This window comes from Colias eurytheme, chromosome 21 (assembly GCF_061535395.1).
Source record: "Colias eurytheme isolate Ceu_HAF_F1 chromosome 21, ilColEury1 Martin Lab GWU primary, whole genome shotgun sequence".
Classification (NCBI taxonomy): Eukaryota; Metazoa; Arthropoda; class Insecta; order Lepidoptera; family Pieridae; genus Colias; species Colias eurytheme.
In genome coordinates this window covers 9,357,903-9,372,374 of record NC_143000.1, presented here as the reverse complement: position 1 = coordinate 9,372,374, position 14,472 = coordinate 9,357,903, and the positions used below count along the sequence as shown (strand labels likewise).

Sequence of the window (14,472 nt, the reverse complement as noted above, 5' to 3'; positions counted from 1 at the left end):
AACAGACGTAAGTTCTCGGGCTAACATTATGGCCGCTTATAGATAGCTTTGCTAACACGATTTTCATCTAAAGAAGTTATTACGATAACATTAGTATTGGGATATTTGCTGATAACATGATGATCTGATGAAATATGTTATTTTTGTAAAAAAAAATAGTAAATGAAATTATGAAGCTTAGATTTAGTAACTCCATAGAGACCAGTATATTTAGATACATACATTATAATCAATCTACTATAAGATCTAGACAGATTTTTCTGTAACAATCGAGAACACAACAAACAAGCTACAGTGTCCCGCACACAGTTTGCATAGGACCATGTTTGAGGTCCGTCTGTGACAATAATTACCCTTGAACGGCTGAAGATGTATGGTTACATTGTTAGTTAATTGATTCTTGGCTGGATGAGATTGAATGTTGTGTATATAAATTAAAATGATGTTTATATAAATTAAAATTATATAAATTATGGAGTATGTTTAATGATAAATTGATTTAGTTCTGCTTGTGAAAACGTTCGTTGTATTTTTAAAGTGAAACTTTTATTACATCGTCTCAAACTTTTTGGTCTGTGTAGCGCATGTCGCGTGTATCGCGGCTGCCGAGTAGGTATACCTACTCGGCAGCCGACCGTCACGCGACATGCGCTACACAAAGCAGTGTTCGGAACCGTTCGAACAGTTTCACTTTTACCGTGGTTTCATAAAACCACACAACATTTTTTTTGGAAGCGTAAGGATTAGATTAGATAATGCTATTTGTTAATAGCAGGAAAATTTTAAATTATTCAACGTATCACAGTCTAACCAAGGAAAGAAATTTTATAGTTATTAGTTCCTTATGCCACAAAAAATAATAATAATTCATAACAAAAGTTAAATTCAAATTCAACTTATGTGAAGTTGTAGTTTACATTGTAGGTACACTTGTTACTTTCAAATTATCATTTTTATCATTAATAACTCAGGCCCCGGAATCTATATACATATAAATATCAGACACAATAGAAAATCTATTGTGTCGTGGACCGATCGGGCCGTTCGGGGCTCAATGGGTTAAATATTCATGATCAGATATCCATAATTTAATATTTTTTCATATCTTAATCCCAACACCGAATTCACCCACAACTAAGACCCATACAAGTTGTTCTTGGCACACAAAATCAAACTTACCCGCGCCATAAAAATAACAAGTGCGTCTCAGCCGCTAACTTCACCCGTTGAATCTTAGCATAATTAGCTTAAAGGGTGTGTTTATAGCTTATATTAGTTGTGGGGATTATTAGCTTGGCTTTACAGGCTATTAACATGGCGGTTTATGCTATATCTAGTAATGTGCAGTCGTATTGGTAGTTTGTATATCCTGGGAGAGTTTGGAATCCATTTTAACTGGCCTATTTTAATTACATACTTGCGTAAAGGTATCAACTGATATTTAAGAGCAATCAATTATCTTCCATGTTTACAAACAATTTTCTTATAAATTACTTAAAAACAAATTGATTCAATGTGAGAGGGCTCCATTAAAATACTAGCATTTTTCCTTTTCTAACCTGCCAGTAACAATTACTACAAAAAACGCTCTTAAAAACGAATCCCCTAATCCGTCCTTAACCAAGCCTTAAGCCCAATAAAAAAAAACAATCGAACCTGCACCAAAACAAATACATTTAATCTGTATCGGTTAAACCAGTGCCTTCACAGATCCGAAAACACGCCGCCCCAAGAAAACACCCCCGTCTGGATGCGGGCAAATCTTCGAATTAATTTTACTGCCGAAATATGCAAATGCCGAGATATAGCCGCCTAATAACATGTACAAAAGAGTGGTGACTTTAGCGAGCGCAAGTATAGAATAATAGTTTGGGGGAAGGTAGTTTTATGCCGCATGGGGAGTGCCTCACTGAGGATTTGATGTTATGTCTTAGTCTGTGAGGGAATTAAGCTATCGAGTGGTCAGTTAAAGTATTGAAATAGTTAAAACTATAATAAATAGACAAGAAATGAGCATTTTACAAGCAGAAGGTTACACGGAGTAGTTTTAAATTCGTAATGTGGGTGAGAGTAGGTACTTCATAAACACAGTTTATAGTGCAATAAATAAAACTATATGAAATAAGTTATACAATCCAATAATCATGTATCTCAGAATTTGCTATAAAATAAAGTAAATTTTTAGAAAAAAAACAAAAACCGACTTCAAGACTATACCTATATGTACATTGTACAAATTTAAATAATTTCTGATAAACAGTGTATATGCCTACAAAATTTGAGGGTTTCCCTCGATTTTCCCGGGATCCCATCATCAGATCCTGACCTGGTGCCAATGGGACCACCTCTGACGTATGATCTACCAAATAAAAAAAGAATTATTCAAATCTGTTTATAATTGCCGGAGTAATCGCGTAACAAATATACAAAAAAAAAAAATACTGTCGAATTGAGAACCTCCTCCTTTTTTGAAGTCAGTTAAAAAGTGACTCAATTACACTACTACTATATTTTCTTCCAAACGACCGAAAATAATATTTTTTCTTCTTGTCACAGCCACTATTTCCACACATCAAGTGTCACATCTACATAACATCATCTAGACCATAATCTTTGACTTAATCGTTACCTCGGGCTAACATTATGGCCGCTTCGAGGAGCTTAATAGGTAACAAAATTTACAGTGATGGTAGAAAATACATGTTGCTTACGTGCTTTCTTGTTAGCTTATCAGTTAGATTCAAGGTGTTTAGTTTTAGTAACGAGGTTAATCCCTTTAAGGCTGAAAGGGTGTGGACAGTTTGGCTTGCCTTTTAATTTTTAAGTTCGTGTTTTTATTATTGAAGGTCTAATTTTGCTTTTACAAATATTTTAAAGAATAGCTGTCAAGCTGATACATGATTAGAGTATTTTTGATAGGATTATGATGGAGTGTGTATTGTTATAGGGAATTCCTTAAGTAGGTATGTTTTATTTTTGTCGTATTTACTATTTACTTTATGTTAGGGCAAAGTATCAAATAGTTAATCGAACACCATGGAACAATAATATTAGGTGCACTTCGTTATTTAAGTATTAGGTAAATACTAAATAATTTTATTTCTACCCTACTAAAATATTTTTTTAGGTAAATGCTAATAAAATTTTATTTCTACCCTCATCCAACAAAAACATATAATAGCCACTTACTTGCATAACACAGTCTGGTGTCCGGACTCAAACAGTCCCCCCCTCCCCCACCTCGACGGCAGCTCCATGACCGTCACCCCCCGGGAGCCCCACAGGCATAGCCGGCTGCCGCAGTTGCTGCTCACCAGCCGCTCCACGCAGAACGCTGGTGGCGACAGTAGATGCAATTTCTGGAAGAACATTAATTTGAGATTAGCATTTTGATAAACGTCGCTAAAAGTACGCATGTGTATGGTTGTATGTTGTATTCACTCTACTAGCTGTTACTTGCGGCTTCGCACGTCTCTTCAAAGAAAATTCACACAGAGATTTGAATTAGGCGGTAAAAATTAACCTATAGCTTAACTATCTCCAGACGCAAGAGCCGTTGCGACGTCATCAATAAACTAATATTATAAATGTCAAAAGGATTTTTTTGGCATTTATAATATGTATTAGTTTTGGGCCGATTTTTCAATGCTTGGTTAAAACTTATCCGTCCAATAAAGTATTACACGATAATTTTAAAATGTCACGTAAATTGTCAAATACGGGCAATAAGAATAAGTTTTTAAAATGGTAGTAAGTCCAATAAAGTATTACACGATAATTTTAAAATGTCACGTAAACTGTCAAATACGGGCAATAAGAATACGTTTTTAAAATGGTAGTTTTATACATTAATCGACGAATAAGTTTTAACCAAGGATTGAAAAATCCGCCCGGAAGTAAGGATTTGACTACAATACATAAAATAATATACTCGTGCTCTTTATCCAGCTGTTAATCGAACCTTATTTTTTCCATAGTTTCATAAATATCACGCAGGTTTAGACTGCTACTTCAATAAAACAATAACTACATTCCAATACACAGGCACAAGCTTAGCAACCAGCTATAGCTACACAATCTAGCCAAGACGTTCTCAAGGCATCCTCGGAACTTTTTCAATTTCCTCCCGTAGCGGCCATCAAACGATAGCTGATTACAAGGAAACGGTACACCGTAATGAGGGATACGAAAAAAATCATCATAGCTCGCTCTTTGTATTGATTAAAAAACTTTTATAATCATATCGCGTCGGATGCTGTTGTGTTATGCTTTGAGAATTTTCGAACATAATAATAGGTGCGGAATTTTCCATAAATCTTCACTTTACTTTATCATACGGTAGCTGTAGTATCGTGTTTTGTGTACTATCGTGTTTTTTTACATCTCATGTAGTGAAATCGTACTCGGAATAACATTGATGATGTAATCGTATTTAAATTGCTTGTGCAATTGTTTAGTTCTTAGTTACCTACATTAGTTACCTACATGTACTAGTAGTCTTAACCATGTCTAAGTTAAGAAACTAAATCTTTAATGATGTAAGAAATACATACTAAATAACAGATACAATTGTTTAACTACAACGCTGCGCCGTTTCTCCCGCGGAGGAACCCGCGGACAAATGCAAGTAGTTTCTTTAGCGTGTGTTCTAAGCTACATCACTCCTAAGTATCATCAAAATCAGTTTAGAAGTTATTCCGTTAAAGAGTAATAAAGCATACATACATTCTCACACAGTTTCGCATTTATAATTTATGACAGTGAAAAAATACAACAATAGTAATGAACAATAGAATAAACTCGTTTTTACTTGGAATACCTGATACCATCTCAATTAAACTAAATACCAATCAAGGTGATGGTACAGCACAGTGTATTGTCTCATCCCGTAGTACATTACCGAATACCGAGTGATTACGAAAGAAACAAAAGTCCGTTAACCCTGCCGAATTCGTTGTCTTTATTACCCCGCGCGGAAGTGTTGGATCGTAGTATCAGCGGGTAGATTAACTATATAATTATATTTGGCTGTAATAAATCACTACATAGTATAAAACAAAGTCGCTTTCTCTATCCCTATGTCCCTATGTATGCTTGAATCTTTAAAACTACGCAACCGATTTTGATGCGATTTTTTTAATAGATAGAGTGATACAAGAGGAAGGTTTTAGTATTTAATTTATTAGGTTTTAGACAAAGCGGGCGAAGCCGCGGGTAAGCTAGTTAATTCTATAAAAATTACCATTGCATATTGATGTGTACTTTCAATAGTAACAAAATTGATATCAGGAATAGTTACATTGCAAGTTCGCAATAGTTTTTCCATAAATAAAGAAGAAAACAAGTCAAAAATTCCTGTTTTATGTGCAACTAATGTAGCTACACGGCAATTACACTGAGATCAATATTGCTAATTTTTAAGTAGGTATTTCAACTTATTTTTATCAGACAAAGGTCGTTCTATCAAATACTAAAAAGCAATCACAAAAGTTTGGTTGTTTTTCGTATTTGCCACCAAATTTACCACAATTAATTTAAAATCATTATAATAACCATAACCGCTAACACTGTGACCGCAGACCCCGCGCGGTGACCGCGCCGCGGACATAAATCCACGCGATGAAAGCCTTTGACTTCGCGTAATGCCTTCCGAATTTTATGGATTAATTCTCGTTCTAACGATAATTTTATTAAATTTTGTTTCCATAATTATTATACACTTTATAACTGATTACTGAATACTTGCTTACTGGTTACAAAATTATAACAATGGTTTTCGTTAAACTGTAGATGGACAGAAAAAATACGTAAATTCATCAATCATTTGACGATAAAAAATATTGAGACGGTTTTGGTATCTTTGAATCTTGCCAAAGAAGTTTCACTTCTGACATGTGTGCACGGCTCACACGCTATTTTTTTGTCTACACTTATAGTTCTTACGCACCAATGTATAAACAATACATGCAGACGGACAGACAGCATCTATTTTCTAACTTCACTTCCTCACATACCACATACAATCTATACTTATTAAACTGAAGAGTTTGTTTGTTTGAACGCGCTAATCTCGGGAACTACTGGTCCGATTTGTAAAATTCTTTCGGTGTTAGATAGCCCATTTATCAAGGAAGGCTATACGCTATATATCATCTCGCTAAGACCAACAGGAGCAGAGCACTGCGGGTAAAACCGCGGAGCACAGCTAGTCCTCAAATAAATTAGACGACATATAACAACCATAAATTCAGAATGCCATAACCGCTGACACGTAGCGAGAATATTAAAACGTGCAATCAATAATAAATTTTATCGCCTATAAAATACAAAAGGGTCGTTACGTATAAAAAATTAAACCGCCCTCGAAGCCTCGAACGTATTGAGTTGTAAAACAAAATTATATATGCAAAATTTTTTACCACAAGTGCCTACAATAAAGGGGCATGTATAGATAAATGCGGAGATGCATGTAGGATGTTAATCTATACAATTAAACCTCTGAGTGTGGAAGTAGGTTTAAGAGATTAAAGGAGAATTCAGAAGGCCGCGGAATGCTTCAATATTATTTTTATTATTGTACCGATTTAGGATAATATAGAATATAGATCAATATATATCAGATATCAATACATAACCTTGACTAATACACAAAGAGGAAAGGTTTCATTGTTTGTTACGATTTCATTCAAGCGTTACAAGATCAATTATAAAAATTATTTCACCACTAGGAACTAGAAAGCTATATCTTTACCTTATCTATGGGCTATTTCATCCTGGACAAAGCCGTGACAAGAGAGACACACACATAGATACTATGAGTGTTCAGGAAACTACAGTTACCAGTAGTGGGATCAAACTGACCGAAAGGTCTCAAGATAGTTTGTTATTAGTCAGAAGGTCAAGGTCCATGTAGATGTATGTATATTGTATACTATCTCATGTTTAATCGTGTAGTCATTATTAATACAATAGTAATAGAAGAACTATTGATAAAAGTTTATCGATATTATAAGTGTAAATTTTTGTTGGGTTTTTAAGTTTCATTGTGATGTGTGCTGTGAAAAGAGCGATTTCCTATATGTTAAAAATATTTTTGATACATATAAGAATTTCGTCAATTTAATAATATTATTAGGTAACTCTTAATTGTGTGTTTCAAGTAGAGCGTGCCTCTTGCTCGCCTCTACTATCGTTTCCAACAAATTCATGGCTCAGATAATTTAACAACTTTAAAATACTGCACAAATTTACATGCCCCTAAGAACAACATACCTGACTTTAAATAAAGTGTGTCCTGTCATACTTCTAATATACTTTAATCAATCAGGCATGTTTGTTATTATTACTAATAGGATAATTTCAGCCCCTAACACAAACGAGGGGTGTTTTTAGTTTAACATCTGTGTATGTGTGACAATAACTAATGAACCTATTTCAGCGTGGTTTTTAACAAACATCTTGTCATAATAGTTCTTATTTATTTTCGTAGATTTAGAATTGCCATATAGGAAAGAGAAGAAGAAGAAGAAGTAGATTTAGAAGGCGTCTCGAAGATAATCGGTATTCAAACTTGAAAATATTAAAAAAAAAATACTACGGTTTTTTAATTTACTAATAAAATTTTCAGTTAAAAATCTATTTTCCGTACCAATCCAGGAGCTTTTCTATTAAAAATTCAGCCTTAATTGTAATTATTATTTTTTGGAAACCCATAATTCAGATGTTAGTACCGTATCTTGCTCGATGTCCTGTAGAATTTGGTTACATCGTAAGTTAGTAGTTCTTTACCACTTCTCAAATGTTTTTCTTGATATAATTTCACATGAGGTTCGAATACCTCAAAATATCCTTCAGGATTCAGGCTATAATTGGCCCTGTATAAGTACCCAAAGCCACACACAACAAAAGTATAATTTAAAGGGATGGCTTTACCCATTCTTCGTGAATTAGAATTAAAATATTCCAGTAGCATCAGTACATCGCGATCGGTGTCCTGTACAGATATTTTTTCCGCCATTTCGCTACGTGACCGTCCCCACGGTTCACAAAGATTACCGCTCGGGTTGCGCTCAAATAATAATTATTATTTGGATATTTTTAATTTCTGCACGGAATACAAATGTGCGTTTAGATTCTGGCGGGATCTGATATAAATTTGTTCGTGTGGCTAATGTGTTGTGATATTTAAATTAAATGTTTTGCGTTGTTTGATTTTACGTGAATGAATTAAAGCATCTTGGACAGGCAGACTGCACGGCACAATACGCTTGCTGTAAAGTGTTCGAAACGTATGAATAAAGAGTAAATAGTGTTTTCAATAAAAATGTATTAATTAATTATAATGATAATTATCTACTGTTATGAAGAACAACTAAAGTATTATATTTTTTCTCATGCTTAGGAAATGGACTTTCAGTATTAAGTGCATGATTAAATAGCGCTGTTTTCAGTGCTATTATTACGAAGGAGCTTATTGTATTAATAGGAGTTTATACAGTATTTTAAACAAAAATTAAAAAGAAATTAAAAAATGCGCAAGTGACGAAATTTACACATGAAAATCTTAGATAAATACGATCAAATTAAAGCAGGGATGGTAAAGTTAAGGAATAATTTAAGTAGATAAATATCTCATTATACGTTAGAATGTAAAATAGATTCTACATTCTTTTGAAAGCACGTATAATAGAAATTTATACGAAGAAAATTTTTAACGATATTTATCTTCAAATAATAACCACGCTAACATGGAATAAGATCAAAGTTCAAAAACAATTACAATTATATAACATGTTGTCTATTATAATTAAATATTATTTGCGAAAATATTCTTATGAAGTAATCTAAAGTTGTGGTTTGTGTAGCGGTAGTTGGTTTCAGCTATTCGATGCTAGATGGCGCTACGCGTAGTGATTTTAGCTATTGCAAGTTTATTGGCAGTTTGTATTAATATTATCACATATTAAAATACTTTGGCTTAGGTCAGTTTTTAATTTGGTATTTGTGAAAAGAAACAATTGTTTTCAACTTCTCAAAAAATTCAGTTTTAATTATCTCTCTCTATAATATTTTACATTCTGATAGCGCGAAAGTACCTATTTTTAATAAAAGAAACAATTTAATAACACTTATGCCATACATTGGTATATAATTTTATTAATAAGTATTTTTTTATTTTTAGTTAGTTCAATTCACAGTCGAAGCAAGTGAATTTTAGAAAATCTTTGAATGCAGTTCTATTTCTTGTTAAATATAAACGAATGATTACTTTCAGCAAAATCTATCCACTAATAAGAGCCGATTTTTCAATGCTTGGTGAAAGCTTATCCGTCCAATAAAGTATTACACGATAGTTTAAAATGTCACGTAAACTGTCAAATACGGGCAATTAGAATACGTTTTTAAAATGGTAGTTTTATACATTATTCGACGAATAAGTTTTATCCAAGGATTGAAAAATCGGCCCTAAATAACATTATGTATTTTACTTTGAATCCTTTACAAATATAGATATAATCTTTATATACCAAAATCTCATATAGCTAATCCAATAGCAGGCTAGCCGAACGGCCACCGATAGTTAGCTGGCAAATCGCCAAGTCGCTGGCTCCTAATAATGATTATCAAAGCGTACATTATTAATTATTGTACGTTCCTTAACGATAGAGTGAGGATTGGTAAGTACTAATTTGAAATTAGTTACTTAAAGTTATAAGTTTGCAGAAAATGTAATGGAAGTTTTCAATCAATTTAATTTAAATGTTCTTGCCTTTAGTTTAAATCAGATATACTTAGGTAAGTTTTTTCTTTGCGTAAAATCGCTATTTAAAGTCATGGCAAAGTGTATTGGGTTTTTAATCATAAAAAATTTAGTTATAATGTTAAAATACAGTATTTTCGAAAAAGAATATAACATAACAGATATCTTCGTGAGAAACTCATATCTACATTACGTGTCTGTTCTATTTTAAAACCCATCTCTACAATGATTTTTTACCGATCAAGTTCTACTTCCCAGTTACCTTTCGAAAAAAGACCTCCGCTCCACTTAATCCCATTACGGCAAGTAAAAAAGCCGCTAACAGGAGAAAACTGAAAATCTGCATACCACCCCACCCGTCGATACCAGCGGAACGCGGCAACTTCTCATTTCATTTTCCAAACTTTTAATCTCAAAGTGCCCGTGAAAGAAAAATGGGTGGCGTTAAGGAAATCGCCAGCGCCACCTATTATCAACTCCTGTAACTCACATAATTTTCGCACAGAGCGATAACTGCCAACCACAATGAACAACCAACTCTACACCATAACCCTAAAGTTCAAATTGACTTGGCGCGTTCCTGCCGCTTACGTCGGGCATCGCGAGACGAATTGTTCAAAAGAGTCATAAAAAGTAAGATATTAATGTATCGCGGGAGGCATTAGACGGTCGTCGGATCGATTTCTATGCATAAAAAATGCTAATGGCCCTGAAGAGAGTACAGTGTGCCGTCGTCGTTGATTTATGTGTCGAGTTTTGGACAACTATCCGCGGAGGTGCCACGTAGGTGCGGCTTTGGAGATCATCCATTGTAGAGAACTGGGTCTATCTAATATGAATGGATATGTTTCAAGCTTTGTTGCGTAGTGTGAAGAATCGGTGTTGTTATATCGAATGACTAGCTGTTGCCCGCAGTTTCGCTCGTGTGGTCAAAATAAATTTTCATGGTACAAACTGTGATCCGCTATTTAATCACCTTGTGGGTATAATTTATCAAAATCTGGTATTAGCGAATCATACAAGCTATCTTGAAATCTATCTGCATGCGAAATTCCAGCCCGATCAGCACAGTAGTTTGGGCTGTGCGTTTATAGATCACCTTTGAGCTTTAGAAATTAAGAAAATAACTGAGTCAAAATTTGTTTATCAATACTCATCAGAATATTTGCGTAGGCTTTTCGAGATTATCCATTGAACAGAACTAGGTCCATCTAAAATGTATGGATATGGTGGTCTATCATATATGCATTGAATGGTGTGTCTAGGCTTTACAGTGTGAAGAATTGGTGTTGTTATGGTTAATGGTTTTACATGACTGAATCGAGAAGACTTTATCAATACGTATTCGCGTAGGTGCGGGTTTGAGAGATTATCCGCTGAATATGCATGGAATGACGCTGTCGAGCCTTTATATTATTTAAATCTGAAGGGTTTGTCGTGCTAATCTCAGGAACTATTGGTCCGATTTGAAAAATTCTCTATAGCCCATTCATCGAGGAAGGCTAAGGCCAAGACCAACAGGAGAGGAGCAATGCGGGTGAAACCGCGGGGCACAGCTAGTACTGTATAAAATAGATGTTATCATGTCGACTGGAAAACCATTCGGTTGAATAATAATAAAAAGATGACACACTGCCATTTATGATTGAAAAAAGTATATGGGCGACGCACTTTTCCTTTAACATAGGGCATTGATTATGCTCGTTACCAATTTAAAACGTTAATAAATTCCCAATCCACATCACCTATTAAAGAAATCTTTAAGCGCTTAATCCTACATCACCTACACCAAAGAAAGCGCTTTATAAAACTTCCAAACTTTCCACCCACAGGTGTATAAAGTCCGCACTAATACAGCGATAACCGCAAAGCGCTTGCAGCGCTGGGCAGCGGCGATACGCTGGCGCGGCGCCCGCAGCGCACCGCTTGCCAAGTCACCGTATTGTTCCTATAGCTGAATATCTTATTATTTATTGAATTGTGCCGCGCTTTGTGCTGGATTTACCGTTTTATGGATGTTTATGTTGATCTGATTGTGGTGCCTTTTGTATGTAATATATAGGAAATTTGAATAGTCTACGTTAAACTAGGCAAAAGGAAATTCTCATTGGATGCCTCTATGTCGTAAAAGTAGCCTACATTTCTAGCCTCGTAACTATCTCCAGACATAAATATCGTATCATAAAATCGCTCCATTTCGCCGTGAAAGAGAGACAAACAATATGAAGTAAGGATTGTTTAGTCAAGTGGTTGAACAATTCTTTCTTAGCTTACGTAGGTCAATGGATTTACACGTGCCATGCATAGTTTCAAGAAAGATGATATTTATTAGTAAAAAAGTAAAGTTTCATGTCCCCTAGTGGGGTAAGGAGCAGATGCATTATTCACAAATCTGTTTCACCGATAGATTTTCATTAGGGAAAAGCAGCAGATCAGCCTTCCGTGTCCTGCTACCGAGACATTTCTTTTCGTATCTACCGGGAATCAAACCCAGGACCCCTCGGTTCTACTAACTGTTGCTTTATGTTCACGCTTTAACCACTGGACCAAGAAAGCAGCAATGTATTATGTATCAGAAAATTATATTTAACACGTCTTTTTACCAAGACTCATTGCTTTTAAGATCGGTATTCATTCAGTTATGTAAAAGTTTCCTCACCATCAACAGCACGAGAATCTATAAATCACCATTAGAGGTCACTGCTTAATAACATCACGTATTCAATTACAATATAAAATTTAATATATTTTTAATGGACAACATTTATATATTGCTATGGATTTATCTTCCGAACTAAATAGGTGAGTATAAATTTATGTTAATATAAGTACAATCTTATGAAATAAAAGTTAGTTATAATTATTATACTTTACTTTAAAAAAATCTAACAAGTACATAAACAGACACCTAATACAAATTTAGTAAGATGCTAATGAACTTATCTTGTTCAGGAAACAGCTACGAGTGCTACGTTATACCGTAGCAAGATGCTACGGCATCGGTTTGCCTACGACCGCATCTTATGAGTGATTTTAAGAAAAACGATAAGTTTGACAAAGTCTAACACTTTAAACATTGGATTGATCAAATCCATACTAATATTATAAATGCGAAAGTAACTCTGTCTGTCTGTCTGTTACTCAATCACGCCTTAACTACTGAACCAATTTGCATGAAATTTGGTATAGAGATATTTTGATACCCGAGAAAGGACATAGGATAGGTTTTATCCCGGAAATCCTACGGGAACGGGTTTTTCTTTGAAAACGCGGGCGAAGCCGCGGGCGGAAAGCTAGTAATGTATAAAAGTATGTACGATACTATATAATAATAGGAGTAAATAAACTGCGTTTTAATCCCAAAGTATTGTACGAATACGAAATATTTACTTGCGATGCTATACATGTAATATATTTAATCTTCGTTGTAGAAACTAATTTCCAAACCTAACAATATTTTTTCTTTATTAAGAAAAACCCAGTAAATAATATTTTCTATATTTAGACGCTTCTAAACGAAGTCTAGTTAAAGAATCTTATATATAAAATTCTCGTGTCACAATGTTAGTCTGCATACTCCTCCGAAACGGGTGGACCGATTCTCATGAAATTTTCTGTGCATATCGGGTAAGTCTGAGAATCGGCCAACATCTATTTTTCATATGTACCACGGGCGAAGCCGGGGCGGGCCGCTAGTATTATATAATAAAAAATTGTTTGAGTTTGAACCCACATTACTATTTTTAAAAGATATTGTACGATTACCTAATCGTACAGACAATAGGTACATGTTCCCGGAATGCAATGCGTCGATGGTGCATATTTTATTATATTGTATTAATTATTATTTTAAGTTTTAACACACAGTTCAGTTCGCATTCGGACTCCGTACCGGGCGGAGCTTCACCATCTCATCCCATTAAAGTTAATAATTAAATATATCTCTTTATCCCAATCTCATATCTTATCTTTTACCCCAAAACTCCCCCTTACATTGGTCCTTCGAGCAAACGGTGAATTGCGGGACCGGGACAAAAAGTGTGCATAAAGTTTGTGCTGTGTTTGTGTGCGTGGTTCTGGTTTCCGTGATCACATCGCGACCTCGGTGCTTTTGGAAGGCACCACACATATCTTCACATCTCTACCCTGGTGTCTTGGGGAGACACCACACCTCAACCTCGGTGCTTTTGGAAGGCACCACACATATCTCCACATCTCTACCCTGGTGTCTTGGGGAGACACCACACCTCAACCTCGGTGCTTTAGGAAGGCACCACACATCTTCATATCTCAACCTTGGTGCCCTGGAAAGGCATCGCATCTCTACACATCGACGGAATAATTCACATCTCGGCGCGGCGTAAGCGTAACTTGAAGCTAACCAAGTAAGGTTTCTTATTTTATCTCTTATTTTGAAACATGTCGATGGAGGATATTTTAGCTACCCAAGAGCAATTAATAGATGCATTGGATAAGCTACATATAAACTTTAAAAAGGATGGAGCGGAGCGAAAGACTTCCGATTATATACGACGAAGACTAGAAACGCTAGAACAATATTTTGTAGACTTCCACAACAACCATATGATACTTCTATCTTTTAACGACCACTCTCATGAGTATTTTGCATTCAATAGATATGATCAAATTAAGAAAAAATACAATAACATAAAGACAGCCTTGCAAAATTATAAATCTTTAGAAAACCCTGA

At 34.9% G+C, this 14,472-nt stretch overlaps 1 protein-coding gene across 1 annotated transcript in view; it reads right to left on the bottom strand.

Annotated features, from left to right (window-relative positions):
- The window catches only part of mbo (Nuclear pore complex protein Nup88), a 53,544-nt gene extending 39,463 nt beyond the window's left edge, over positions 1-14,081 (bottom strand). Inside the window, exons 1-2 of the mRNA XM_090114649.1 lie at positions 13,932-14,081; positions 3,190-3,359 (exon numbers count right to left, since the gene is read on the bottom strand). Of these exons, the coding sequence (XP_089970775.1) occupies positions 3,190-3,359; positions 13,932-14,081 (320 nt within the window). The remainder of the gene's footprint in view (positions 1-3,189; positions 3,360-13,931) is intronic.
- Between the last annotated feature and the right edge of the window lie 391 nt (positions 14,082-14,472).